We start from the raw sequence: 27,767 nt of genomic DNA, 5'->3' as shown, positions 1-27,767 counted from the left end.
CCCCGCCCCAAACCCCTGTGAGGCAGGGAGGGGAGGTATTATTAACCCCATTTTACTGATGAGTAAACTGAGATTTAGAGAGATTAGGGCCCTTGCCCTCGGTCTTTCAGACAGGAAGTGAGCACGCGGTCTGTCTCTAAACCTAGTGTTCTTTCTTTTGGTGGCAGTGGCATCCGCACCCTTATGTGTAAGGAGGACATGGCCCAGGGGAAGTGTGAGTGGATGGGGAGGGAGAAGGAGAGTATAGGAAGAGAGTTCAATGAGGAAGGAAGAGAGGAGTGGTTTCCTTGGGCTTCTAGCTGTTCTCATCTTTCTGCCTAGATGGAGGATTTGATGTTTACCAGAGGCTGGCCCAGCAATCCTCCAGGAGGAAAGACAGCTAAGAGCCTCGTCTTCCTCTTTCCCTCTTTCCTCTTCCCAGGCGGGGATTTGCCTAGCAGTGAGGAGGGGTGGCCCTAGCTTCCCCCAGGCCCTGGGTGTGGGAGTCACACTCCAGGTCTCCCCAGAGAAAGCCTAACACCCGTTCTCAGGCCAGGCCTGCCTGCCTTTAGGTGCTGCGTTGTCTTGAGGCCTCCACCATGCCTGGACGCGAGGAAAGCCCCTGAAGCTCACCTGAAGGAAGAAGCATGCAGGGTACCCCTGGAGGAGGTGTGTGCCCTGGCCCATCTCCTGTGGACAGGTGGACACTCCTGGTCTCCAGTTTTATTATGGTAGCAGCTTCGGGCCAAATGAATTTCACAGGGTGAGTGGCTGCTCCTTAACTGAGGGGGGGGGGGGCGGGGGAAGACTGTCGAGAGTTTGGGGACCAGGTGTGTGTGGAGGGGAGGGAGGTGTCTATCCTACTGGGACCTGGCCAAAGTGGAGGGAATCGGGACCTCAGTTCCCATTCAGGTCCTCAATCTCCCATGCTCATGCTCAAGGGCGGGACAAGCAGCTATATCATTGTCCCTCACCACATGAGTTCTTAATCTGCGACCCAAGGGGAAGTTTCAGGGCTCCAAGAATCCCCCGATTCTTGATTATATGTAAGATAGTTTGCATATCTACTTTTCTTTCTGGGGGAGAGGTTTATAACTTTCCTGATTCTTAAAGAAGTAAGTAACCACCAGAAGACTGTATGTCCCTGCCATAGGGATGCAGTATTGTCCTCCTGTGAATAACAGTAAGCATCTTCCACTCAGGCCCTCTAGGAACATGTTTCTCAGCCTTCCGAGATCACTATTCCATGGTGTCTCCATCATGGTGATTAGAGAGGGGCTTCATTCTTCCCGATACCAGAACCAGCCAGGGAGGGAGCTGGTGCCATCTGGGCAGCAGAGCCAGGATGTCACAGACAGGCTGCTGAATTGCACAGCCTCACAGCCACTCCAGTGGGATGGGAAGGGGCTCGGCTTCCTCCCTAAGGTCACGCGAGACTGAGCTCCCCTTCTGTGTCCTCAAGCTCTTGAGAGAAGGCTGGAGAGGGCACAGGATTTAGACAGACTGTGGTTCCAGCCCTTGTATGAAGAGCACTTGGGGCCTCTGTTGGTCTCCCCTGACACTGTATCTATTCCTTCCTTTCACCCCTTCATTCCTTTTGTTCTCCAGCCCTTGTCCATTCCCCCTATTCCTTTTCTGTACTTCCTCCCCCATCTTGGTGCTGGGTTCATCTAGTCCCTTAGGTGGTCTGTCCTTGGGCCGGAGCAGCCCCTCTCCCAGGCCGAAGGATTGTGTGCTTCCCAGAGCAATGTGTCCTGCTCAGAGTTCTCTAGCCTCCCAGCCTTCCTGCCAGGTGCCCTCGGCCTGGTATCTTCTCACTCAGCCTCCTTCCAGCAGTCCAGCCTTCGAGGAAGCTCTCTCCACAGCTCCTTCTGCCCTCCCTGTGTCCTTCCAGAGACCAGGTTCTTCGAGTCTTGGCTAAAAATGAGAAGCAGCTTTCAGTTCTCAGGGATCTGGAGGGCCTGAAGCCCCAGAAGGTACGGACTCCTTAGGGCTGGGGAACACATTGTACATTCTCTTATAGTGGCTCGCACCTTCTGCCCCCTGTCCTGCTCCCCCCACCCCCAGCCTGCCTGCCCTGATAGCTCTGCCAAATATCACAACGCTGTGGAAAATCAAATGTGGCTCTTCTACAGGAAAGATTGGGAACACTCTGCCCAGAAAGTTGGGTGGCCCTTCTTGGCTTTCTCCTCTGTCCTAGATGGGGGGCTATTACAGACCCTGTCAGAGGCTACCTCACAAGTGACTGGAATGCCCTGAAGCCACACAGGAAGTACATATGTCTCCGGGTGGGATGCCATGCAGTGTGCAGACTGGACACATCTGTTTCCCAACTGAAATAGCTTAGCTTGGCAAACCTGTGTTTTATTTGGGTTTGTCCCTGTCAGGCTGAGCATTTGTTTCCGAGAACATTTGTCCTCTGCAAGTATTCCACAATGGAAAACATTTTCTTCAACTGTTATAATAGAAGGGTTTCGTTTGAGGACTGTTGAGACAACCAGATATTTCTGGAGGTGGCCCAAAGCTCTTGTCGTGATTTGTTTGAGTACCCCTATCTACCGGGACTCATAACACTTTATAACAGTGCTCTCCATTGTACAAATTGGAAAACAGACGTTGCATTTGGATGACGTGGGAATCCGGATTGGGTTCCTCATGCCTGTCCAGGGTTTGAGGGCAGTGGTGCCTCCCTCTTCTGACCACGGTTCTTGTCCATGTTAATGCCCTATATGATGAGCTGGCTTGCTTTTAGCAACCATTTAGGGCTTTAGGAGTCCAAGTGAAGTTGCAGTGTGTGGGTTGAGGCTGAGAGATAAAGGTACTTGGAATTACAGAGGGAAACTCAGTTTGGGGATTTTGTTTGTTTGCCTCTGTTTTCCTGCTTGGCATTAGGGTTTTCATTTCGAAACTGGGGCCCTTTTAACTGTGTAAGAGAAGAAGACCACCTGGCTACCTAAGATGCCTACAGGATCGGGAGGAAGTGTGGTCAACGTGTCTATTTTCCTTCCCTTTGTGACCAAGGTGGACTTCTGGCGTGGCCCGGCCAGGCCCAGCCTCCCTGTGGATATGAGAGTTCCTTTCTCTGCACTGAAAGACATCAAAGCTTTCCTGGAGTCTCATGGCCTTGCTTATAGCATCATGATAAAGGACATCCAGGTGAGGTCCTGCCCCAGTGCCACAGTAAGGGACTCACCTTCCACATGCCTTGCTGGTTTGGGCCTAACATGGAGGAAAACAAACCAGAGCCAACAGGCATCTTGTTTCTGGGGTTCCATCTGCATTCTTGTGAACCAGCTGTGGAAGGAATGAAACCTTACACTTCCCAGAGAATATTATTTAAGTCTAGGACAGAGTCCATGGGGGGACTAGTGTGGTGATGGCAGCCACTGTGGGCGAGTCCTCTTGGGGAGGGATTTGCAGCTCACAGCAACGGAGGAGTGTGGGGAGGAGGGAGACAGAGGAAGTAGCTCAGGTCTTTCCTAGGCATGAGGGGAAGGCAGCTGTGGACAACTATCTTGGCTTTTCTGACCATCATGTCCTTGCCATGTCTTAGCCATCCAATACCAGAGAGCTCCTTCACTCCAGAGAAGTGGGCAGAGATGAAAGAAGCTGAGTGTGAGCCTGCTGTGGTTTCCCTCCCAACATCAATACCATGAGGCTCTCAGTACTGGGTACCTCTCCTGTGCAGGATGCTCCCAGGGGAATGACTTTGGGAGAGGTGACTGCCAACCCGCCCTCAGGTAGGGCAGAGGGAGCCTTCCTCCAGGCCATGCCAACCTCCCCACCCCCACTCATCATTGCCCCTTCCAGTCTTTTCTGAACATCATAAAATTTTATTTCCATTGTTCTGTCTTCAAGGCTATCCCAAGGAGCCTCCTTCTTAAAGCTGTCCTTGTGGGCAGAGTATGCTGGTTAGGCCTCTCTGGCTGCACCCCTCTGCACATGCTGTTGTGCACCTATAGCTTCATATCCACATCGCTTCCTCTCCAGCCACGCTGTGCTGCAACTAATCTCTGAGGGCTCCGAGTGTGGGAACAGTCTCCCTGAGCACACACACTTGACACCACATGCCAAGGGATCAACACGTTAGGAGCATTCCCTTCCCATACGAGCACAGGGCTGGGCCCCTTCGGTCCATTCAAAGACCTTATGTGTTTGCCACTCAACATGGAGGGGTAGGCTCTTTCTCTAATTAATCCCCCACAAACCAAAATGGGGGAGACTCCCGCAGACAAGACAGGGTACCGCATCAAAAGAAAGAGCACTCAATTCTCATTTTTAGCCCAAGCCTAAATTTTGAAGTTTGCATTTCCCTACTTCTGCCGTGCCCTGGAAACCCCACAGCATTTGGCAAACAGATATGAAGAGGTCTCTCAAAATTTCCTGTTGATTTCCACGCATCAGGAATGGCTCCAGAGGCACCTCTGAGCCTGCCCCCGGCTCTTCCAGAGCTGTCGTCCTCATTCTCCTCAGCCTGTCCTCTCCTGTGACCCCTGGCCTGGAATCCCTCTCTGGTTGGCAGGGGGGGCGCTTTATATTCCCTCTCAGGAAGATGCCTTGGACTCTCAGCCCTCCACCAGGCAGGGTTTTCACCACAGACTGGCTCTGTCTGCACTGCATCAAGCTCCAATTGTCAAACTTAAGATCCCATTTTGGCTTAGAGGGAGCTGGGGGTGGGGGAGGCTGCTGTGTGGAGTTGATTTGTGGTGATGAGGGGGAGGATGTCCAGGAGGAGAAAAGCTCAGAGGCAATAACAGGAGGGGAAGGCTTTGCACCACTCAGGTGGTTGGCGTCCCGCCTTATTTTCAGTTATTGACGCACAGGCCAAATTTCTTCTGAATCTTCCGGACCTTCTCAGCCCGCAGTATTTGGCATAGTGTCTCTTGCTCGGTGGGCGCTCAACTGTCTCGACAATTACTCTATTGGCAGGTTCAGAAAGAGCATGCCCAGACAGAGAACTTGCTATTATGTTGGTCTTTGTCTCCAGAGCCCCCTCTCCCGAGCCCTTCTCTATCTTTAGGGGCTGAAACCCTAGCACCTACTATAGCACCTGCCACTCATTTGGGGCTTAATAAATGTTAGATGAATGAATGGATGCAAGAAAAGGAGAGAAGTAAGGATGTGTTTGCTGGACAGTACCACCAGGCTGAGAGGGAGCTGGAAAAACCTCGATGCAGGCTTTGGCTTTGGCCAGAGGCACCAGAGATTTTTGAGGAAGGAAAGGGTACCCCAGCCTCCACCCCCGCCCCCAAGTTGTGATCAGGAGGCTGCTTAAGGTAGAAGAGATGGGTTCCTTCAGTCCACTCACTGATGCCGAGATGCCTACTGTGTGCAAGGGGCAGGCAATATAAAGAGAAGAACTCTGGTCCTGTACCCAGGAGCCCGGGCGGGGTGGGGGTGGGGGTGGGGAGCGGAGAGGAGTAAATCAGTGATTACAATGGAGTGGATGAGTGTGCTGATGGAGTGCAGCAGGTTGCTATGGGAGCGAGGACAAGAGGCACTGCACGTCGCGGCTCTCAGAAGGCAGTAATTACGGCGGCGGGCGCAGTGCGGCTGAAGAGCAGGCGAGGGGGGACCTGGAGGGGAAGGGGGCCCCCGATTGGCGATGGCCCGACCAGATCACAAAGGGCATCCTCTGCTGGGTGAAGAGGTCGAGATTTGATCCCAGAAATCGTAGGGGAGCCATCGGAGGGCTCTGACATGATCAGATTTGCATTTAAGAAAAATCCCTCTGACAATGACAATGTTGAGTTAGGGACAGGAGCAGGGAGAGACTGACAGGCAGGAGGGTGCTGAGGAAATTGCAGAGGGCCAGGCAAGAAATTATCTGATTCAGAGAGAGCTCTATTTGCATTTAATTTTTCTTCACCTCCCCCTTTTCTCAGCCCTTTGGTTTTGGTGTGGTTTCTTTCTTTTCTTTCTTTCTTTCTTTCTTTCTTTCTTTCTTTCTTTCTTTCTTTCTTCTTTCTTTTTCTCTAGGATGAGTCACCATGGAAAAGCTTCACTTGAGCAATCAGCTCTGTGGATTTTAATGGCTTTTTTCTGATTACAAAATTAATAAATATTCATGTTAGATAATTTGGAAAATAGGGGAAAGCACAAAGGAGAAAACAAAAACCACCAAGCTCTGAGCATCGAGAGCAAAACACAATTTAGTGTAAATATTCCTTTGCCAATTCCCCCCCCTTCCCTTACCATATCATTCTCATTAGCATACAGATATAGAGTTATTTCTCTTGCCCTGAAAAAATCCACTCTTGATCCCTTCCCCTCACCTCCAGCCATCACACCATTTCTCTGGTTCCCCATATAGCAAAACCCCTGAAAAGGTGGACTATACCTGTCATCTTCATCCCTCACTTTGGGTGGACTGTCCATCCCTCACATCAGCGAAACAGTCCTTGATGTCATCACCCACAGCTCCTAGATCCAACTCAGTGGTCAACTTTGAGTTCCCATTGTTCCTTCACTTTTCAGCACAACTGGTCACTTTCTCCTCTTTTGAAATATGTCCTGTCTTGGCCTCCAGAATGCTGCACTCTCTGGAGTTATCCCATCTTACTGGCTGCTCCTTGCATGTTGTTTTCCTGTTTCCCACCTCTGTCCTTTGACCTCTCCTCTATCCCTTTGTCCAAGATCATGGTGTTGAAAACCTTCAGCCCCCTGAATATTCTCATACTTATAACTCCAGCCAGACTCCCACATCTGACCTGAACTGCAGCCCCGCACCTATATCCTACCACCTTCTCCATATCACCTCCTGCCTGCCTAATGGACATCTCAAACTTCACTGTTTCAAACTGAGTACCCCCACCCCCAGCCTGCTTCTCCACAGCCTTCTCCATCTCAGGAAATGGCAATGCCATTCTTCTGGTCACTCAGACAAGAAGCCTGGCGTCATCCTTGACTCCTTTCTCACATCCCACGTTCAGTTCATCAGCAAATCCCCATCAGCTCTCCCTTTGGTATCTTACTATTCTGTGCTGCCACCCTGGGCCAGATCACCATCAGTTCCACACCTGGATTATTCCAAGAGTTTTGAACTGCTCTTCCCAGCACCACCCTTGCCTCCTTGTTACCTAGCCTTAAAACATCATTCAGAGGGGTCCTTTGCAATTATTAGTATTATATATTATATCACTTCTCTGCCTAAAACCCTCAATGACTTCCCAATTCAGAGTAAAAGCCTTAAAATGGCTGTTAGGTGCCACATGATCTTTGCCCCACCCCCACACCACTGACTGCTCTCCCCTCGCTCACTCTGCTCCAGACACTTGCAACTCCTTAAGGTTTCTTGAACTTGCCTGATCCATTCCTGCATCAAGGCCCTTGACTAGATTCATACCTTAGGGCCTTTGTACTTCCTGGTCCTTATGACTGGAATGCTGTTTCTGCAGATATCTGTGTGACTTAGTCCCTCACTGCTTTCAAAACCTATTCACAGATCACCTTTTCACCTTATTTTAAACTGTACCCTTCTTCTCCTACATTCTCCAATTCCTTCCCTCCTTTCACTGCATCACTTTTCTCCTTGACACTTACTACCTTCTAATATCCCATCTAATTTATGTCATTATGATGTCTATTGTCTGTCTACCCTGCCAGACTGTAAGCTCCATGAAGGCAGGCAATCTTGTTTCGTTGCCTGTCACATAATTAGTACCCAATGTGTGCTCAACACTCATTCACTGAAAAGAAGAGATTAAAAAGTGGTCATGATGGTGGCTGGGGTGGGGTTGGACGGCATCTCTTAAAAGGAGAGGAGGCCAGGCAGGGATGAGTGGGAGAAGGCAAGGGAGGGAGGGAGCAGTTATGGGCAAGGATCCGAGGGAGAGGCAAAGTCCCCCTGCACCAAGGGGGAACAGAGAGAGAAGGGCTGGCCCTTTTGTTGGTTCTGGGAGGTGGCCAGCTGCTGATCGACACCCTCAACAGACCATTAAAGGGCGCCGTCTGCCATCCAGGTCCTTCAGATACCACTTCTCTCTGGAGGAATCCAGGTTTTCGGCTCATGCCTGGTCATGACTGTTCCATCGCAGAGTCCTGGAGTTACCCCAGGAATTACTGTTTGCCCTGCCATCCTCCTCCTCCTCATCATCATAGCTACATGCCAGGCATGGTGTCAAGCATTTTACACTTACTAACCGTTCTAATCCTCACAAGAGCACTTTAAAGAATGTGTACATGTGATAACTTTAGGAAGGCACAGAGAGATGAGCACTCTGGTAAACCGAGGCACCAAGAGATTAGTGACTTGCCCGTTAGTGATGGCATCAGGATTCAACCTGAGGCAGCCTGGCTACAGGCCCTGCACTTGCTGCTCTTGTGCCCATCTGCTTCCTCAGCAGCTGCCATTATTGTTGGTGTGGGTGGTTTTAACTTTGCCTCCTGGGCAGTGGAGTCACCCTTCAGCCTTGATCTCTGAGGGGGTCCATTCCAAAAACCCCAGATCTGTATGTAGCCACCAGCATGGAAGCGTGGACGGCAGTTGCTGCCCGCCAGGCAGCTGCTACTGCAAATGTCAGGCCTGGAAAAGAAGGCCAGGGACATATGAGCAGAGGTGATGCTGTTGTCCCAGAGCAGGGGGTGGGTGAGGGGTGGGGTTGGGGGTTGCTGAGATGCTCCCCGTCCGCTGTTACCTGGAGTGGGGCCCATTTCCCGGGTGTGGTTGGAGCTCAGCTGCCCATTCCCTTCAGGCACCAGTGTCACCTCCCCGGGGCACCTTGCTCGGTCCTCATGCCCTCCCCTCTATCCTGGAGGTGCTCTTCTTTGCTCTGTGTTCCCGGCCTTCCTCACCCCTGTCATAAATTAATTCACACCAAGGTATTACTTTCCTTGTCAGGTTATGGCTTCCAGGGAGGCAAATGGCTGACTTCGGAGTTGTTTCTTTTTTCCTCTGAGAAGCCTTGACAGGGCTGTAATTAGGCTTCCCGAGCCTGTGGCAAGACCGCATTCTTAGTTCTCCCATCTCCTTCCCTCAGCCCGTGAAGGGAGCAAACATCTGTGTCTTTTTCAGGCCAGGGTGGATTAGTGTTCTTGGAATTGGGGCCCAGCTGTGAGGCCCGAGCATTCCCAATTTGTAAGCGGGTGTCAGATCCATTCACAAGCCTGTGAGGGTGTTTGGAAAGTGATTTGCGGTGTGGTGCCGATTTCCCATTTGCCCCCAAGCTATTCTGTGGAACAAAGAACAGTCTCACGGGAGCTGTGTTCTTGTGGGTGTCCCTGAGGTGTGTGGGAAGAGTTGGGTCCTCTGGTCCGGTCTTCCACCTTTACCCACTGCCTCAGGATCCCTGGGAAGTCGGACATAGGGGCCCTTCATTCAGGTGGGGCCAGAGTGGCACTTCTGGGGGCCACTAACCCAGCCTGCTTGCTCCCCTGCAGCTGCTCGCCACAGCTGGTTGCACCCGGCCCAGAGTGATGGGCATGCATTGGTCATGGTAGGCTGCTGAGATTTCCGTTGGTTTCCTGGGAGAAGACAAGTCCCTTTTGTTAGAACTTCCTGGGGTGGTGCTTGTGCCAACAAGGATCAAAGCTCGTCCAGTCTTCCCTCACTCAACCAGCAATGCCAGCTTTGCCCAAGTAAGAATGTCCCCAGCCCAGCCAGTTAGGGCAGAAAACATTGCAATCACAATTGCCTAAGGTGCACTGGGTGCTCCAAAAGAAAAGAAAATGAGGCCCAAGAACTTGATCTCCAGTTCCATTTTTAAATCTGGGCACTTGAGGGTTGTGAGCAAGCTGACTGGGGCGGCAGGGTGAGTGGTCACTGATCACTGCAGGGATGATGGTGGGTACCCCTCTTCCGGCCCTGCCAACACTGAGAATTCCATGGCTTCTACTTTATTTTTGCCACTAGGGTTTTTTATTTTTGCTTTAGTATTATTTATTCATTTAGAAGATTATACTTGTTTTAGTATAAGCATGTTGCCAAAATGTAAAAACAGAAAAAATTTTCAAATTGCTTAAAATTATCATAATCTTTCCATTCCAACAGACATTGTTTACATTTTGGTCTTTTTTGACATTTTAGTGTCATGTTTTCCAATGCTCGGGGTATTGCTTCTTCATTATTTTAAAACACTTTTTAATTGCAACAGTAGTATGATGGACTTTTTTTTACCTGTTGTTAACATTTTACACATTTGCTTGCTCTCTCTGTATGTAGACACATATACACATACACACACAGATAAGAATACAGTTGACCCTTGAACAGCATGGGTTTGAACTGTGTGAATATACATGTTTGTTTTTTTTATAAAAACAGTACAATACTATAAATGTATTTTCTTTTCCTTATGATTTTCTATTTTTTAAAAAAGATTTTATTTATTTGAGAGATAGAGCCAAGCAGAGGCAGAGGGAGAGAGAATATCTTAAGCAGACTCCACGCTGGGCATGGAGCCCAATGCCAGGCTCAGTCTCACAACTCTGAGATCATGGCCTGAGTCGAAATCAAGAGTTGGATGTTAAACTGACTGAGCCACCGGGCGCCCCTCCTTATGATTTTCGTAATATCATTTTCTTTTTTTTCTAGCTTGTTTTATTGTAAGAATATAGTGTATAATACCTATAACATACAAAATATATGTTAATTGTTTATGTTACTGGTAAGTTTTCTGGTCAGCAACAGGCTATTAGTAGTTAAGTTTTGGGGAGTCAAAAGTTATATGTGGATTTTCAACAGCATAAGGGTCAGTGCACCTAAACCTCTCATTGTTCAAAGATCAACTGTAAATACCTGTAGATATGTGTATCTATTTTTGCGCATGCATATATATGTTTATCATGTATATTCTAAGTATGTGTTTATTATTCTTATTAGCCTTTGGGTTTTTTTTTAATTTTTATTTATTTATGATAGTCACACACAGAGAGAGAGAGAGAGGCAGAGACATAGGCAGAGGGAGAAGCAGGCTCCATGCACCGGGAGCCCGACGTGGGACTTGATCCCGGGTCTCCAGGATCGCGCCCTGGGCCAAAGGCAGGCGCTAAACCGCTGCGCCACCCTGGCATCCCTAGCCTTTGGTTTTGATAGCTAGCCAGCCCTAAGGGACCCAAGGCTAGGACTGGGGTATCTGCGTTCTTATCTCACCCCTGCTCCTTGTTGGCTTTGCCATTGAATCCCTTCAACTCTCCAATCTGGTTTATCTCTAAAACATGAATAGTTAATTCCTGGCCTGTTATTTGGTCATCTGACCAGATCAACAGAGATAATGAGGAGAAGGATGCCTGGTAAACAAAAAGAATGCTCTGGCCTGAAGCAAGGCATTATCAAAACTGACTGTGTCCAGACCTCAAACCAGGGTAACTCTTCACCCTTTGTAGTAGAGGGGCCCAGGTACTTCCCATGCTGCAAGTCAGCACAGAATCCTGAGATGTCTCTATCCCTGGGTGCAAATGTAAGGGTATGGGCTTGGGTGAAGGGCACCTGCCTACCTCACTGATTCCCAAGCTGGGAAAAGTATCCCAGAATGATGTGGAAGAGCAACCCAATCCAACTATATGCCCTCCCTATGGTCAGTGGGAAGTATCCCATGAAGACTGGGTACCAACCTCAGATAATACCAATAAGGACAGCAATAAGGACATTGCTTTTGGCTCACTTATACTTGTGTTTAAGAGGCCATTAAGATGGTGAGTAAAACACTGTTGACACATTAATCCCATAATTATTTGGAGCAGCTTAGTTCATAGCTGGCTTTACAAATGGTCTGGACATCAATCGTTTAGGCTACTCTCTGTGGGTAGAGTGGATGTTACAGGTCAGGGGAGCCCTCTGCTCCTCTAGGGGGGCCAGTGTGCATGAATTAGCTTGGGGCTTGAATCAGCAGTGTTCTGAGAGGGCAAAAGCAATGTTGGCAATAGATCATGAGCACTTTTCTAAGACATTTTCATATCCACCGTTACATTGTGTCCTATGAGATGGGCAGGGCAGGTATTACTGTCCTAATGTTCATGCTGATGAAACTAAGGCCAGGTCTCCACAGCAAGTTGGTGGCAGATGTGGAACACAGCTCTCTGGACTCCTCACCCCGTGCTCATTGGGGAAATGGTGGTGTGAATATCGGCTTGCCACACGGAATCACTCAGCAACTGTATCACCTCCTGTTGTGCAGCTCACACTCTGGTGGCTCATTCACCTGTGTCGGTGCTGTCTTTGTGCACAGCCAGCTGAAGCAGGGCTCCAAGGAGGCACGCCTGGCCTAGTCCTCCCCTTCCTTTCCAGTATGTGCTCTTATCTCCTAGGTGCTGCTGGACAAGGAGAGAGAAGCCATGGCGAGGTCCCGCCGGTTGGAGCGCAGCACCAGTAGCTTCAGCTACTCCTCTTACCACACTCTGGAGGAGGTAGGTCTCCCCAGTCAGACTCTGGGCTCCATCATCCCTCTGGGCTCTCAGGGTCTCCAGACTCAGGCAGAGACTCATGAAAGACTCCGAGGTCTGTGGGAGAGAGAGCAGAGTTGTAGAGAATTCTTGATAACAGTTACAGGCAGCTAGAGGGGGCATGACTGATTGTGACTTGTTTATAAAGGAGAACATAGACACATCCAGTCCAGAAAGAAACTCAAAGCATGGGTCCCACTTTCATGTAAAGGACGTGGTAATATTGATATGGTCCACTATGTTACCATCATCATTATTCTCCCAGATTCACATGGCCTATAAGAGAAGATCCATTTTCCCCCATATATTTGGTAATTCAGTTATATCCACTGAAAGAGAAAGGGAGAGGATTAATATGGCCTGTCAGTATTTATTGGTATCGGAGACAAATAACCCTGCCTTCAAAGGGCTTAGAGTCTAAAAGGGCCGAGAAGACTGAAAAGCACTGCAGGATCTGTGGGGTCTGTCAAATGGCCTGACTGGGCCAAAAGAATGGAAGCAAGAGAGACTTCCACCCCAAGAGAGCCTTGCAGGCTGACCCTGGGGACTGAGCAGGTGAGTATGTGCAAGGGCTTAGCTCTGCGTGTGCTGAGTTGCCTGTGAATCCAGGCTGACAGCAGCCCATTGCCTTAGGCCTGGTGGGTATCTTTGATTTGTGCACTTCTCCATCTGGGCTCTTCTAGATCCTCAAGGGAGGTGGGAAAGCATTCAGGAGGATGGGATGAGGGAAGGGGGGTTCCTGGGGCGGGGGAGACCCTTGGTGTTTGCCTCTCCCTGCCTAACTGCCTGTCCGATAAACTTCATTCCTGTCAGATATATAGCTGGATTGACAACTTTGTAACTGAGCATTCAGATATTGTCTCAAAAATTCGGATTGGCCACAGCTTTGAAAATCGGTCCATTCTTGTTCTGAAGGTAAATAAAAGCTGGCAGTGTTGACCACTAGACTCTACAGTGAGAGCTTCTGGCATAAGATTGAACTTGTGTGGGGCCGTGGCTGGCTGGGAGTTTTAGGGACAGAGAAGATGTGTATACTCCTGCCCTGAGGTGACCCACAGCTCTGGGGTTGTGACATTCAGGGACCCACCCTCATAGATACGGACAGGTGACAGTATGATGACCTGGCGTGTCTTGGGTCAGGAAGTAGGTGGGAGGGTTGCTAAGGAGATGGAACTGCAAGGTGGCAGTCGTCACATTGCCTTTGGGATGTGAATGTGGGGGAGTTGGCATTCTCTCTGTTCCCTCAGTTTCTTCATCTGTTAAATGGGAAGAGAGGTAAATAGAGGCCTCATTTACAAATGACTGAGGTCATCTGGCTCAGGCAGCCCCAAAGATAGGCCTGAGTCTGTGGGGAGACACCCTCAGCCCTTCACAGGGGCCACTGGAAACAGAGTTGGGTCAAACTTGACAGCAGCGATGCCCTTGGTCGTGAATGAGGCAGGATAGGTAGGAGCATGGAACCAACTGGGAAACAATTCTTAGAATATGCCCTGAAGGGCACTCAGGAGTGTGAACTGCACAGGGCATGTGACATCTAGTTCTCAGAGAGACAAGTGCTGTCGCTCTCAACAATGCCCTGGAGGGTTCTTCCAAAGGGTCAAGCATCCACCTCTCACTTGGGACTGACCTCCCCAGTCCCTGCTTTGCCTTCCCCCAGGGGCTGTCGGTGTTCTCTCTTTAATGTTGTGTAAGACCTTTCTACTCAAAGTGTGGTCCTGGCGCCTCAGCGGCATCTCCAGGAGCTTGTTAGAAATGCCCAACCACAGACCCCTCTCCAGACCTGCTGACTGAGAATCTGCATTTTAGTAAGATCCTGGGGGATTCATGTGCCCTTTAAAGTTTGAGAAACCCTTCAAGTCTGGGAAGCTTCATGCTTCTAGCTGGATCACTGGGCTCTCCATGCGCACTTGTACCACTGTGTCACCAGGGTCCCACAAATGTGCACTTGGTGGACTTGTGCATAAGTACCTGCACACACAGTCCCCCTCTTGGGTGCGTAAGGCCACCCCAGGCAGTGAGGATACACCTGGGGCCTCCTTCTGGGAGCCCAGGGACAGCCCTGTAAGCTGTCTCAGTTCCAACTTGTTTGGGACCTGGTGCTTTTACCCAGTTCAGCACTGGAGGTTCTCAGCGCCGGGCCATCTGGATCGACACCGGAATCCACTCCCGGGAGTGGATCACCCATGCCACTGGCATCTGGACAGCCAAGAAGGTCAGCACCAATGATGGGGGTGGAGCAGGGGTGGGGACTACTTGACTATTTTAGGGTGCCTCCAGTTGAAAAATTATGCTTGTTTAAACTCAGGGGCTCTCTACCCTCCTGTCCTTTGGAACAGCTGCCATGTGCTCTGCCCTTTTGCAGCATAGTGCCCACATCTATCCTCTGCCTTCCAGTTGTCCAAGCCTTTAATTCTGCACAAAGAATGTATCTGATGGCCCGATGCCACCCTTGCCTGCAGCCACTGGCTGTGCAAATGCCCTGACCCGCCTTAGAGGAGAGCGCAGCAGTGCCTACCATCCCTCTGCCTGTACCCACTCTGCCCTTGCTTGCAGATTGTCAATGAATATGGCAAAGACCGCACCCTGACAAACATACTGAATGCCATGGACATCTTCATGGAGATTGTCACCAACCCTGATGGGTTTGCATTTACCCACAGCATGGTGAGGGCATTTGGGAAGGAGAGGGTCAGGGGTCAGGGTCAGCTCTAGGGGGATGCAGGAAAGGTAACTGCAGCTTTGGAAAGCTGGACTGAGGTTCCCTGGGGACAGGCCCCTCAGGGGCTCCAGGTGGAGGGAGGGTCTCTCGAAGGCAGACAGGTAACCCTGATCCTGCAGCTCTGGCTCTTGCCTTTCCACCCTTGCCCTGCTGCCTGGGAAGACCACTGTTGGCAACCTGTGCCTGTCCGCAGGCCTCTCCCCACATCCTGGCTTTAGCCAGGAACTGATCCACAGTCCTGACCCAGCCTTATGCCAGCCCCATCCTGCCCTAGAGAGTCCTTCCCCTCTGCCTTCTCTGTCCCACCAGACCCGCCTTCCTAGGACAGGATGTCAGAGGCTCCGGCCCTTGGGAAATGGGGTGAATGTCAGCTGCCCTGGGTTTTTTTCAGAACCGCCTGTGGCGGAAGAACAAGTCTACTCGACCTGGAGTCTTCTGCATTGGTGTGGATCTTAACAGGAACTGGAAGTCGGGCTTTGGAGGTATGGCAGTCTGCTGGACCTGGGGGTGGGCTGGAAAAGGCCTTGATCCTTGGCACATCTCCCACAGTCACGTTATGTGGACACATAATTTGGGAGGCAGTGTAGTTAGGTAATGCAAGTGAGTCATGGCTGGGGACAGGCAAGCACGTGCTTTGGATGGGCCACGTGATACAGGAGAGGTGGCCCACGTGTGGTAAATGTATGCATAGGCTCCAGCTTGGTGGGAAACATGGGAAACAGCTCCCTGCATGGAACTAATTGCAAGGGTGGAGTCCTAAATATGGAAGATAGCCTTCAGGTTGTACCTTCAAGAGGTACAAGATGGTCTTGCTAGTTGTTCAGGACTCAGAGTTTAAATAGGCCCCCGGAATCTTTCTAGCCCTTCCTAATAGGGAGTCCACCAAAAGAAAATGCCTCCAAACTCATTTCCTGAGAGCCACGACCAGAAATTTGCCCTTTGGGGAGGCAGAACAATAGTTTTATTTTTTTTTTATTTTATTTATTTTTTTAATTTTTTTAATTTTTTATTTATTTATGATAGTCACAGAGAGAGAGAGAGAGGCAGAGACACAGGCAGAGGGAGAAGCAGGCTCCATGCACCGGGAGCCCGACGTGGGACTCGATCCCGGGTCCCCAGGATCGTGCCCTGGGCCAAAGGCAGGCGCCAAACCGCTGCGCCACCCAGGGATCCCCAGAACAATAATTTTAATATAGAATAAGCCAATTTCTTATCATCAACACTGACTTGAGGCTGCTGTGTATGCATGTGTCTGTGTTTTCCCAGTTGCTTTGTAATTAATCCTGGGCTGACGAGCTGCTGCAGATCTGCAGGGTCCTGTTGTTCTGGGCAGAGGTGGACAGCTTCCTCCCAAGTTCCTCGAGTGTTCTTCCCAATGATCTCCCTTACCATGCCAGGGGCCTAGGAACTAGATGGGGAAACTGAGGCCTCCAGAAAGCCTAGAGACCATGAGGAATGCAGTCATTTGATGGTGGGATACTGGGTCTAGCCAAGACAGGTTGTAAGGGTACAGCCTTCAGGCTCTGGATGCAGCACCTGTTATACTGCGTAAAGTTTGACTCTGCAGGAGAAGGTGCCATTGCTGTTGAAAAGCAGATCCAGAGATGTGTGGCTAAACTAATGAGATGGAACATTCTAGATCTGCCCATCACTTTGAAAATCTGGCTTCTTTCAGTCTGTTCTCATTGAAAAATGAGCATCTGAAGCATCCAGAGGGAGGCTCTTAGCTTGTGATGTGGGGGTTGTCTGAGAATCTGGCACTGTGTGTGTTGTTGTTTGTGCAAGGGAACACAGCTGTGTAAAAACAGACATTCTCACCTCCAGATGACCAGACACTTGCCTCATATGGGCATTCACGTGGGCCCCTCAGAACTGGTTGAAGCGAGTACCTGTGGACCCCCAAGATAGACCAGCTAGGGAAAGGCAAATGATCTCTTAAAGAAAAAAACGTGTGTGTTTCACCGTGGGGGTGGGGGTAGAGTGGGGGAATCAGTATATACACAATGTAACAACAACAACAAAATATATGGGGGAAAAAAGCCCAGAGGGGACTAAAACCTCCCATAATCCCCCTACCCAAAGATTACTGTTTTTAATAATTTACCATGTCCTTCCAGAGATTTCCCTTTGCTACAAATTACATTTTCAGAGGAGGAAAAATAAATAGCTAATGAATCCATTAGCAGGTACTTGTGACACAGGCAGGCTCAGAGGACTTGGACTGTGAACGTCAGAGAGAGGCAGGCAGCTAATTCCCATTTGGTCAGGGGAAGATTAGTTTATGCTGCTTAGCTCAAACCAGAACTAATGGCCTGAAGTGTTTCTCCATATTTGGGCAAAGCCACCTGGTTGTTGGCAGGGGAACCGCTCTCCATGCGTGGGCTGCAAACGCAGACAAAGCTCTCAGCCTCCCCTGCTCTGCTCATCTGTTGCTGTTTGTCATTCATCAAGTGGAGCAGGTGCAGAAGCTCCCGGCAGACACAACAAACAGGGCTACTGTCCAGCCTGTGGGGCTGGTCCTCACCCTTGCTTCCTGCAGGCACATATCCCCTTCTAAGCAGGGTCCTCACTCCAGGAGGGACCTGCAGACCAAGGAGGGATGCACTGCCCGGTGACAGAACTGCCTCTGGGCCTGCCGGTGGACAGAAATAGTGTGTGTCTGGGTTGGTGACTCAGGCAGGAAGATTTTGTTTATGGTTTTATCATTGCCTTAATTTAATTGCTGCATAATGAGTAATCTGTAGACCATCCCTCCCACTCATGCTGCCCTTACCTGCACTCTCGGGGAGGACTGGTTTGCTGCAACCCTAGTGCAGCATCTCAACCGGTCCCTGGGCCAGCTCCCCAGCTCTCTGGCCACGCGCTGCCTTGCGGGTCTGGGGTGGGTGCTCTGGCATCCTCAAGAGGATTCAGAAGTTGAGGTGATCCCTGACCTCTGCATCGGGCTTGTGTGCAGTCATTTCAGGGAGTAGGAGGGAGAGGAGAAACTGTGATGGTTCTTTCCAAATGTGTTGCTAACCCACAAATCGTGACCAGCCCACAGCCCAGCCCTCCATGACATGGCCCTTGGGGAGGAGAAGAAGACAGAAGAGGAGGGTGAGAGGAAGAAAAGAGATGGAGAGCAAAGAATCTAGGAGATGGGAACACATTAAATTTGTGAACAACATAGAAGCTCAGCTCCTGTCCCTAAACTGAGGTCCCCGAGAATTGTCAAAGGCTCTTTACATCTGTGGCTCTCAGGCCAGCCTCAAGCAGCTATGAGGATCTGTTCGCTCTTTTTCTGGCCCCGAGTCCATGTTGCTCCTGGGGCCATGGTTGTGGCAAATCCTGAGCAGATACTAAGTCTGAGCACTCAACTGACCCAAGCCTTCTGCCTGGCAGTGAACGGTCAGCAGAGAAGGGTCAGCTCAGAGGAGTCGCCGCTCGTAGAGGAAGCCAAGGGTGGAGACCTAGCATTTCCTCTGAAGGCAGCCACTGAAGCAGTCCTTTTCTATGGAATGGGTCAAGACTTAAGCAAAGGACAAGTCGAGGGTGCTCTCTACAAGGCCCACAGAGTTGCTGAATCATGGTGTGGCTGCACTCCTCTGATGTATTGGACTAGAGGATGCAGTAGTGATAAATACCCATCCAAATCTCAGTGGCTCCATGCAGTAAAAGTTTTTTTTTCACATACATGAAGTCCAGTGTGGGTAGGTAACTTTCCTTGGCAGCTTTCTTCCAAAGATTCCTCCACCTAGAGTTTTTTGCTTCCAACCATAGAGACAGAAGAGACTGTGGGGAAGTCATGCCTGCTCTTAACATCCTCAAATGAAGAGTGACACATCGTTACTGCTCACATTCTCCTTGGTCAGAAGCAGTCACATGGCCTCGACCAAGCTGCAAAGGAGGCCGGGAAAACTCGAAGAATACCTGGCTATTTTGTGAGCATTAAGTCTTTCCCAAACCCAGGAATTTGAATCCTCTGAGTGCTTTTCTTTTTCTTCCAGGAAATGGTTCTAATAACAACCCCTGCTCAGAGACTTATCATGGGCCCTCTGCTCAGTCAGAGCCGGAGGTGGCTGCCATTGTGGACTTCATCACTGCCCATGGGAACATCAAGGCTCTGATCTCCATTCACAGCTACTCTCAGATGCTCATGTACCCTTATGGCCACTCACTGGAGCCTGTTCCAAACCAGAAGGAGTTGGTGAGACTGGCTGCCTGGGGTTTGGAGGAGGCATCAGGCAGACCCCCAGAGGTTCAGGCCCTCACTCTGAAACAAGGATCTGGGCCTGTTGACCGTGTGGTAGGGAGGAGGGGGAGAGCTTGTTGTTCTCACATGTGGTCAAATTCAATGCCGGAGCCACTGTGCTCATGGACTCATTCAACTTCCAGGACTCCTAAGTTCTTATTTCTCAGCAGTTGGTGAGGGTGTGGGAGTGTGGGGAGCCCCAGCCTCACCTCTGGACATAATCTCGCAGTACAATCTTGCCAAGGACGCAGTGCAGGCCCTGTATCAAGTCCACGGGATCGAGTACATTTATGGCAGCATCAGCACCACCCTCTGTGAGTGTGCCTCCCCCCTGGCTGCTGCTGTAGGTGTCACCCCCACCTGGGGTCAGGAGGTACAGGCTCTGTGCTGACCATCAGAGCTGGCTGGCCACAGGGCAGTGCCGGAGATCTAACCAGGCTGGGTCAGAGCTGGTTTCCACATCTGAATAGAGGGATGAGCAGTGGTACCCAGAAACCGGCAGCTATTTCTCTGCAGCATCCATTAATGTCCAGCTCCCAGTGTCGGGCTTATTGTGATGTCCCTTGAAGGAGAAGATCTCCAGTGTGGGGGCCTTGTGGAGCTTTCTTTTTGGCCAGGGGCAGAGCAAGGGGAGGGTAGGCAGGGGCAGAGCAAGGGGAGGGTAGGCAGGGTCTCGGGGGCAGAGTCACAGCCAGTCAGGGGCAGCACAGCAAAGCATCACACATCCAGGAAGAGGAATCCTCTTTCTCCTTTACCCATAGTCACCATGGTTGTCAGGCACTGAACAGTTAGTCCAGGGCAGGCATTTACTAAGTAAGGACTCTATTTAAAGGAGAGAAGGGAATGATATTTTGAGATACAAATGAGGTGCCCTCATTTGGGGAGGGTAGGCAGGGTGTGGCCCAGGTTGAGGCTCGGTCCAGAAGCTTGTTGTTGTCTGGGGTGGGTTGGGGTTTGCCCCCAGGGCTAGTTTCTGCTCAGGATGCCTCTGCACTTTAGGCCCACACCCTGTTCTTCCTCTGGGGGGCATTTCTTTGCCCTTTTATATCCAGACATGGCCAGCGGGATCACTGTCGACTGGGCCTATGACAATGGCATCAAGTACTCCTTCACCTTCGAGCTCCGGGACACGGGTCGCTACGGCTTCCTGCTGCCGGCCTCTCAGATCATCCCCACGGCCCAGGAGACGTGGCTGGCGCTTCGGACAATCATGGAGCACACCCTGAATCACCCCTACTAGCAACAGCACTGAGGGCAGAGCGGGAGCGTTCATTTCCTACCCCCAGGCCTGAGAGGCTCCTCTTGAAGCCCAAGTTGTATATCCTCTTCCCCACACACTTACCCTGGCCCCTTAGCAAATAAATACGAGTTTGAAAAGGCTTGGCGGCCTCTGGTGCTGGCCACGGATGCCTTTGGGCAGGTTGAAATGCCTCTTCACACCTCAGGAATTCAGGAGGCTGAGGGGGCTAGCAGACCTCGTATTTCTTCCTCCTGCAATGTTCTCCAGGCCCAGAACAGATAACTCAGTCTCCGGGAGCTGCTGATAGACACATTGTCCCCTTGGTGTTTACACTCTAAGATGATCCTGGAGGGGACAATGTTTGATCAAAAGGATTGGGTCTCCAGTGGTGGCGTTTCTGGCACCACGAGGGATAGGTGGGTACAGACAGGCGACTTCGTCCACTTCCTGTTTCATTTCCCATACTGTGTAGACAGGCAGGGGCACATTTCAGTGGCTCCCATTTAGAAGATCCCATTCATCCTCTAAGGGAAGACTGAGCACCCTCCCAGTCTCCCCTGGTCTCGGGGGCAGAGTCACAGCCAGTCAGGGGCAGCACAGCAAAGCATCACACATCCAGGAAGAGGAATCCTCTTTCTCCTTTACCCATAGTCACCATGGTTGTCAGGCACCGAACAGTTAGTCCAGGGCAGGCATTTACTAAGTAAGGACTCTATTTAAAGGAGAGCAGGGAATGATATTTTGAGATACAAATGAGGTGCCCTCCACTGTATCCAGAAGCTCCTTATAGCTTTTGTCTTCCTCCACCTTTGGGGAGCAGGGATGGTGGGCCTATTTGTCCTGCCCTCAGGGGGAGGCAGGTACTCTGAAGAAGCCACATGGGTTTGTGTAAGTCTGAGGCAGAAAACAAGATTTTCATTCACAAGGGCCAGACTTTTGTTGTTTCTATTGCAAAAGAAAAGAATTGTGGGACCCGTGATTTGGCCCCTGAGGACACATGGCACAGGGTTTTACTATAAATCACATATAGGATATGGAAGAAAGCAGGGTGAAATAAGAACAAGTCTCCCTTTCTACCCAACCTGTAAAAGAAGACAGAGGTCGACTCAGTGGAAGGCGGGGATCGGCAGTGATCAAAACTCTCATAAGTAAGGCCCATGTCCAGTGTGGCAGCTGAGCAGCAGACTGAGGATGGCTACGTAAGGGGTCTAGATAGGTGATTAAAGTGTACCTGTGGGGGTACCCATACTGCTGGGCACATCCGAGCAGCACAGCTGTTGAGAGCGCTAAGCAAAGACATGGTGAGGAGGTCTGGGGTAGAGGCAAGAAGGTTGAACCCAGGGGCTATGCCGTCAGTTGCCATGGTGGCACAGTGGCCAGGGGATACCTGTGCCTACGACCAGCTGTGCCATGAGGATGCCTGAGGAAGTCACTGAGGTAATGAACACCTGAAGAGCCCAGATCTCCTCCAGGGGCAGAGCCAACAACGGGGGAGGAGAGTGTGCCAGTTTGGGCTGCAGTTCCTCAAGAGAGGCGGAATTGTTTTTGAGCTGGAAGTGATTTGAACAAGCTAGAATTTCCAAGCTCAAGTTTTCTCTGTTAGTGGAAATACAAGGCCATGGGCTGAATTCATATAAGCTATAGATAAATAAAGCAAGTTATACCTTTGCATACTTGAGTCTGTGATTATAACTTTTGTAACCTCTGCGCAAATATTTTCACTTCATCCTCTTGGGGAGGATATTACCAGTATTAGTAAGCTTGTATTTCAGATGAGGAAAGCATGCTCATGATCTGGAGAGGTTTTACAGGCCACGCAAGGCCACACGGATGGGAAGTGGTTGAGGTAGATTTGAACTTGGGTTTGTCTGACTCCCAAACCACTATGTTGCCATTTGTCCAAGTGTGACCTGTGGCCACACGTGCAGCAGAGTCCATGGAGAATCATTTAATGTGAAGATCGTTGGGTTCTGTTCCTAGACTGAAATAATCTCTGGGGTGTACCCCCCCAATCTGTATTTTTACCATCTGCCCCAGGAGTTCTGAGGTCCCTTGAAGGCTGAGAACCACCTGCTCTCCTGCCTCCCAGGAGAACATATTTGAGTCTTCTTGGGGAAGTTGGGGCTCACAGTCTCCACTCTTTGCCATTATCCATTAGGGCTGAAGGTGGTTACAACAGTGGGGAGCTGGCCATCCTTCTCCAAGCTGTTCCCAAGGGGCTGCCTTGGCCCAAGCCTAAAGCAGCGTGGTCTGTAGACTACCGGCAGCAATACAAATTCTGGAAAACCAAATTCTCAGGCCTACTGAATCTGAATCTGTGGGGATGGGACCCAGGTGATGCTAATGCCACACTGAGAGGCACTGCCCTAGGGTCAGGAGTACTGGACTCTGATGATTTTCTCAGTAACAACAATGAAAATAATAAGCTTTTCTAGCACTTACTATGTGCCGGGCATGGTTCCAAGTACATTACAGGGTTCAACACATTGCCTCCTCACAGCTCCAAGTAGGATTCTTACTGTCTCGATTTTCTGATGAAGAAGCTCAGGCTCAGGATAGTAGCTAAGGGGCACCCACTACTGAGTGGCAGTCCTGGGACCTGAGTCATGCCCAGAGCCCCTTAGGACCGGGGCCAGGAACTTCCTCTTACAGCTATGTTGGCAAGACTTGTGTGCAACCAATAGACTCACAAAAGTTGGAGCTGAAGCTGCTTTACAGAAGGGGGTCTTTTTGAAAGGAAATTTTCTCTCTCTCTTTTTTTTTTTTTTGGAAATTTTCTCTTTAAAAATCCTTTAATAATGGGACGCCTGGGTGGCTCAGCGGTTGAGCATCTGCCTTTGGCTCAGGTCATGATCCTGAGGTCCTGGGATCGAGTTTCACATCCAGTTCCCTGCAGGGAGCCTGCTTCTCCCTCCGCCTGTGTCTCTGCCTCTCTCTCTGTCTCTCATGAATAAATAAAATCTTTAATAATAAATAAAAATCCTTCAATGACTTAAAATATTCCCCTCCCACACTCCGCCAAAGGTGCTGCCTGGCTGGCCCCTGCGGACCTCTCCCACTTTGCCGGAACCCCTTCCTCATGGGCCTCCTCTCAGTCCCTTCCCCACTGGAAGCCTTTGCATGTGCTGTTCCTTCTTTCTGGAACATTCTCTCCTCTCACTCATCCCTCCATATGGCTCACTTCTTAAATTTTCCCCTTCAATGTAATTTTCTTACCGATCCTTCTAGGACCACCCATTAGAAGTGGATCTATTATTCTCTTTTCTGAGATTACAATGATAATAATTAATTGACTTCTTAGCTCCTTTGTGTCGGCCCCTACGTTGGCTGCTCTGTGAGAGTAGGGACCACGTTTGGGTTATCCAGCCTCACTCAGTTCCTGTCAGGTACTCAGTATTTGTTGAGTGTTTCTCCTCCTGGGCCTTGTACAGATTAGTACTAGGTTTACCATTAGGTGACAGAAACCCACCTTACTGTGGCTTAATGGATCAGGCTTTTATTTTTTTCATGTCACAAGTCACCTGAGGTGGGTGGATCAGCCCACTTGGCTGATTGTGACTTTTTTTTTTAAGATTTTATTTTTTTGACAGAGAGAGGGAGCACAAGCCTTGGGGAGGGGCACAGGGAGAGAGAGAAGTTGACTCCCCGCTGAGCAGGGAGCCTAATGTGGGGCCCCATCCCAGGACCCTGAGATCACAACGTGAGCTGAAGGCAGATGCTTACCCGACTGAGCCACCCAGGCGTCCCTGAACGTGACTCCTTGATGTGATGGGGACCCAGGCTCCTCTGGCCTGCTCTGTTTTGCCACTCTGCTGTCATTTCCACCCCATCGTGTGACCGAATTCCAGGCAGGAATGGCAGGCGCAAAAAATGTGAGGCGGCAGCTGAAGCTGAGTCGGACCATCCGTGGCCTTCACCTTACACTTTATTGGCTGGGCTGCGTCAGGTGGCCATGCTCAGCTGCAAGGGAAGCTGGACAACCGCTCTAGCTGAGCACACTGCTGCTGCCCCAAGTAAAATGAGAGTTCTGTTGGGAAGGAGAACGGGGAGAATGGATATTGGAAAGACGGCCAGCGGTCTGCTGCAGCCTCCCTGAAGGGGGAGCAGATCTGAAGGGGCCTCAGAATCCATTTCTTGGTTCTAGTTAATCAAGTGACTGGCTTAAGGATTAAGCCATAGAACTTTCCAGGGTCCTTTAAAAACTTCTAGTCTTGCGACGCCAGGGACACCACTCAGCTGTTGAGCTCAGGGTGTGGCCCCTGCGTCCTGGGATCGGGTCCTGCATTGGGCTCCCTGATGCCTACATCTCTCCCAATGTCTCTGCCTCTCTCTGTGTGTGTCTCTTATGAATAAGTAAATAAAATCTTTAAAAATAAATAAATAAAAGCTCCTAGTCCAACCTCTCTCATCTTACAGTTATAGAGACTGGGGGTCTCTGGATCACTGGACTTCTGTGAGGCCCCACATGAACGTAATGGCTGAGAGAAGACTAAAGGCAGGGGTCTTCCTCCTATGACTGAGGGTTTTCCTCAGCAGGCCCAGGGAGGTGAGGGCTGGAGGGGTTTAAGCGTATCAAATAAAAGCTGAAGAGTTAAACATGCAAGTTTCGGAGATATTACAGAATAATCTCTTTTTTCACAAAATCCAAACTTTTTTGTTTTTCATTTCTTAGGTATATAATGCTAAACAGGAGTTCAATTTTTCTACATTCTGCTTGGTGTTCTTTTTTTTTTCCTTCTTCTTTCCCCTTCCAACAAACTGCTCTTTTTAGGTATGTTTTTTCATCGTTTTCACCAGTAAAATTTATGAGCATTTATTTAAAAGAAAAAACGTTGGAAAAACTGAAGAGAGAGAAAGAGTGATTATACATATGGAAAGCTATAAAGAGCCACAGTGAATGTGTTGCGGTTATTGCTTTCTTAAAAAAACAAACCAGGCAGGCAGTTTGGAACGTGAAAGAGTCCTGTGTGAGGGCAGGCGGGCGGCAGCGGCCCAGAGTGACGGGCGAATGGCCCGGGGCCAGCGGGTCGCCCAGGAGCCTGCGGAGCTGTTAGCGGCCCCCGCCCCCGCGCCGCCCTCCACCTCCCCGCCGGCCCCAGAGAGAAAATGACTTTACCGAAAATGTAAAATTAAATTTAAAAAAGCTTCTTCAGAAAAAATAAGAAGGCCCAACAGCCACTTAGTGCGGGCCGAGGGGATCCAGCGAGCGCCGGCCCGGCCCGCGTGCCCCACACCCCGGTCCAGTCATACCCATCTCCACTCTGGGGGGCTGCGGGGTCCAGTCATGCTCTTCTGGCAACGGGGGTGCCCTGAAGGACCACTGTAACCCGTTCGGGCTTCGAATGTTCTCCCTCCCCAAGTATTCGGGACAGTCGTGGGGAATGATAACGTGTCTGCAAATCCGTTCTTTCGGCTCGTCGCTCCCGGCCTCTGGCCCGGCCCGGCCCGCAGCTGGCCCCTCGCTGGCCCCGACCAAGCCCTTGGCTCCTCATCCTCCTCCTCCCGCCCCTCCGTCGCCTGCCTCGACTCCCCCCAAAGCACAGCTGAGGCTGCAGGGTAGCATTTCACAGAATTTTCCTCGGGGCTGCAGGAGGGCAGTGCGATATAGAAAGTAAACCACTTCAGCCTGACCCCAGCTTGGGAGGTGGCTGGTGTCCCTTTGTGGAGACCCCCCAGGCCTCCCGCCCAGCCTTCACTCTCCTTGGCCCTCTGTTCCCACGCTCCCCCCCCCCCCCCATTCCCTCTTTTAGTGATGGGACTTTCCTGCTTAGGTCTTCTCTCTTCCGAGTCTCTGTTCTGAGATTTGGGCTCCGGCCTGACATCTGCAGACCCGCTGGAGGCTTCTCTCTCCAGGTTACCAATTCCGCCGCCCTTCCCGGGCTGCAAGCTTCAAAGCAAACAGCTGCTACCGGGCTCTCAGGGAGGAAAGCAAAGCTCAGAGCCTCCTGCACCCAGCCTCCCACGAAGAAGCCCCCAAGGCCCACCACCTCCCACGGCCGCCCCAGTGGGCCTCAACCCCCCAGCCCCTCCACCCGCGAGCCCCAGGGCCCCTGGGGCTCTCCTCCGATCTGCCCACACACCTGGAAGGCCTCTCTCCCCTGCCCAGACCTGTCACCAGGGCTGTGATTTGTTTGGGGGTGAAAACAACAAATGTGCTGGAATCACAATGTGTCACAGCCAGAAGGGGCCACAGAGATCATCCGCGACCATCCGGGATGTGCAGCGAGCTCCCTGAACCATACAGTGGTCGGCGGCAGTGTGCTGCGGATGGCACCCCCTCTCCCGTTTTGCCCTCTGTAGCTAGAGGATGTCTCGTGTTAGTTGTGGACTCTCTTCAGGCACAGGTGACAGAAAGCCAACTTGATACAGCTCGAAGGGGCAGAAATGGAGTTAGCTGGGGTGGGGTGTGGTGGCTAGACCCACGTGAATCACCTGGCCTCGGAGCTGGGCAGGCTGGCCCCTAGGGAAGGACGGAGGTGCTGATATCAGGAGGAGGCTGCCGGGCGGGGAAAGTGAGCGATGTCCATTAAAGTCCCCCACCGAGCTGCCCAGAGGCTCATGGACTTCTCCTCCCATATACACAACTGTGCCCCAGACAGCCTTAAACACATTTGCCAAAGTGAGAACAGCTGAACACTCATCCAGCTACTGCATCCGGCCATTTTGACTGCGCTGATTTGTGTTGTCGGCGAGGACATCCCCCGTTCACTGTCCTCCTTTGATCCCTGATATGGGCATGGACTGAATCTCCTGCCTTTTTAACTTCTAGGTTTTAGTTTGGGGATCTTTAAGGATTGGCTTAGAGCTTCTGTTTACCATGTTTGGACACTCTCTGGCAACAAGGTTGCTACGGGTAGTTGTCCAGTGTGTGCACTGCACAAAAGCATTCTGCTGAGAGGATGAGGGACAATGTCTGCCCAGAGGGAGAAGGATGCCTTTTTCCATTTCACATAAAGTCTCCCCTAGGCTAAAATTGTACTGTCTTCTGACAACACAAGCACTTTAAAAGCTTAGTGAGCCTGGGTGACTCAGTCAGTTGGGCATCTGACTCTTGATTTTGGCCCAGGTCATGATCTCAGGGGTCGTGGGATGAAGCCTCACATCCAGCCCTACACTCAGTGCAGAGTCTGCTTGTCCCTCTCCTGCTCTTCCCCTCACTCACCTGCTTTCAGATTTCAAATATACAAATAAAATCTTAAAAAAAATAAAAGCTCAGTAGG

General features: G+C 50.7%; 1 protein-coding gene across 2 annotated transcripts; it reads left to right on the top strand.

The window, feature by feature from the left end:
* The first annotated feature begins 113 nt into the window (after nt 1-113).
* On the top strand, nt 114-22,218 carry CPA5 (carboxypeptidase A5). 2 transcript variants are annotated; one of them, XM_072764064.1, is made up of 12 exons: nt 114-187; nt 552-742; nt 1,874-1,955; nt 3,001-3,135; nt 12,223-12,321; nt 13,171-13,272; nt 14,468-14,569; nt 14,911-15,021; nt 15,468-15,558; nt 19,063-19,262; nt 19,537-19,621; nt 20,360-22,218. In XM_072764064.1, exons 2-12 carry the CDS (start codon nt 627-629, stop codon nt 20,545-20,547), a joined length of 1,311 nt encoding a protein of 436 aa, XP_072620165.1. In that variant the 5' UTR covers nt 114-187; nt 552-626; the 3' UTR covers nt 20,548-22,218. The 2 variants fall into 2 exon arrangements, with proteins under 2 accessions (XP_072620165.1, XP_025866617.1); XM_026010832.2 differs by lacking the exon at nt 114-187 and having other exon boundaries at nt 531-742; nt 20,360-20,686.
* The last annotated feature ends 5,549 nt before the right edge of the window (nt 22,219-27,767 follow it).

This window comes from Vulpes vulpes, chromosome 7, assembly GCF_048418805.1.
Source record: "Vulpes vulpes isolate BD-2025 chromosome 7, VulVul3, whole genome shotgun sequence".
Lineage (NCBI taxonomy): Eukaryota > Metazoa > Chordata > Mammalia > Carnivora > Canidae > Vulpes > Vulpes vulpes.
Note: the sequence above shows the minus strand (reverse complement) of the source record. Positions and strands in the feature narration are given on the sequence as shown.

Bases quoted from the DNA above. Each gene is read 5' to 3' on its own strand.
- CPA5 (XM_072764064.1), top strand. From the start codon at position 627: ATGCAGGGTACCCCTGGAGGAGGTGTGTGCCCTGGCCCATCTCCTGTG. The intron at 13,273-14,467 runs GTAAATAAAAGC...GCTTTTACCCAG, and splicing joins GGTCCATTCTTGTTCTGAAG to TTCAGCACTGGAGGTTCTCA. The intron at 14,570-14,910 runs GTCAGCACCAAT...CCTTGCTTGCAG, and splicing joins GCATCTGGACAGCCAAGAAG to ATTGTCAATGAATATGGCAA.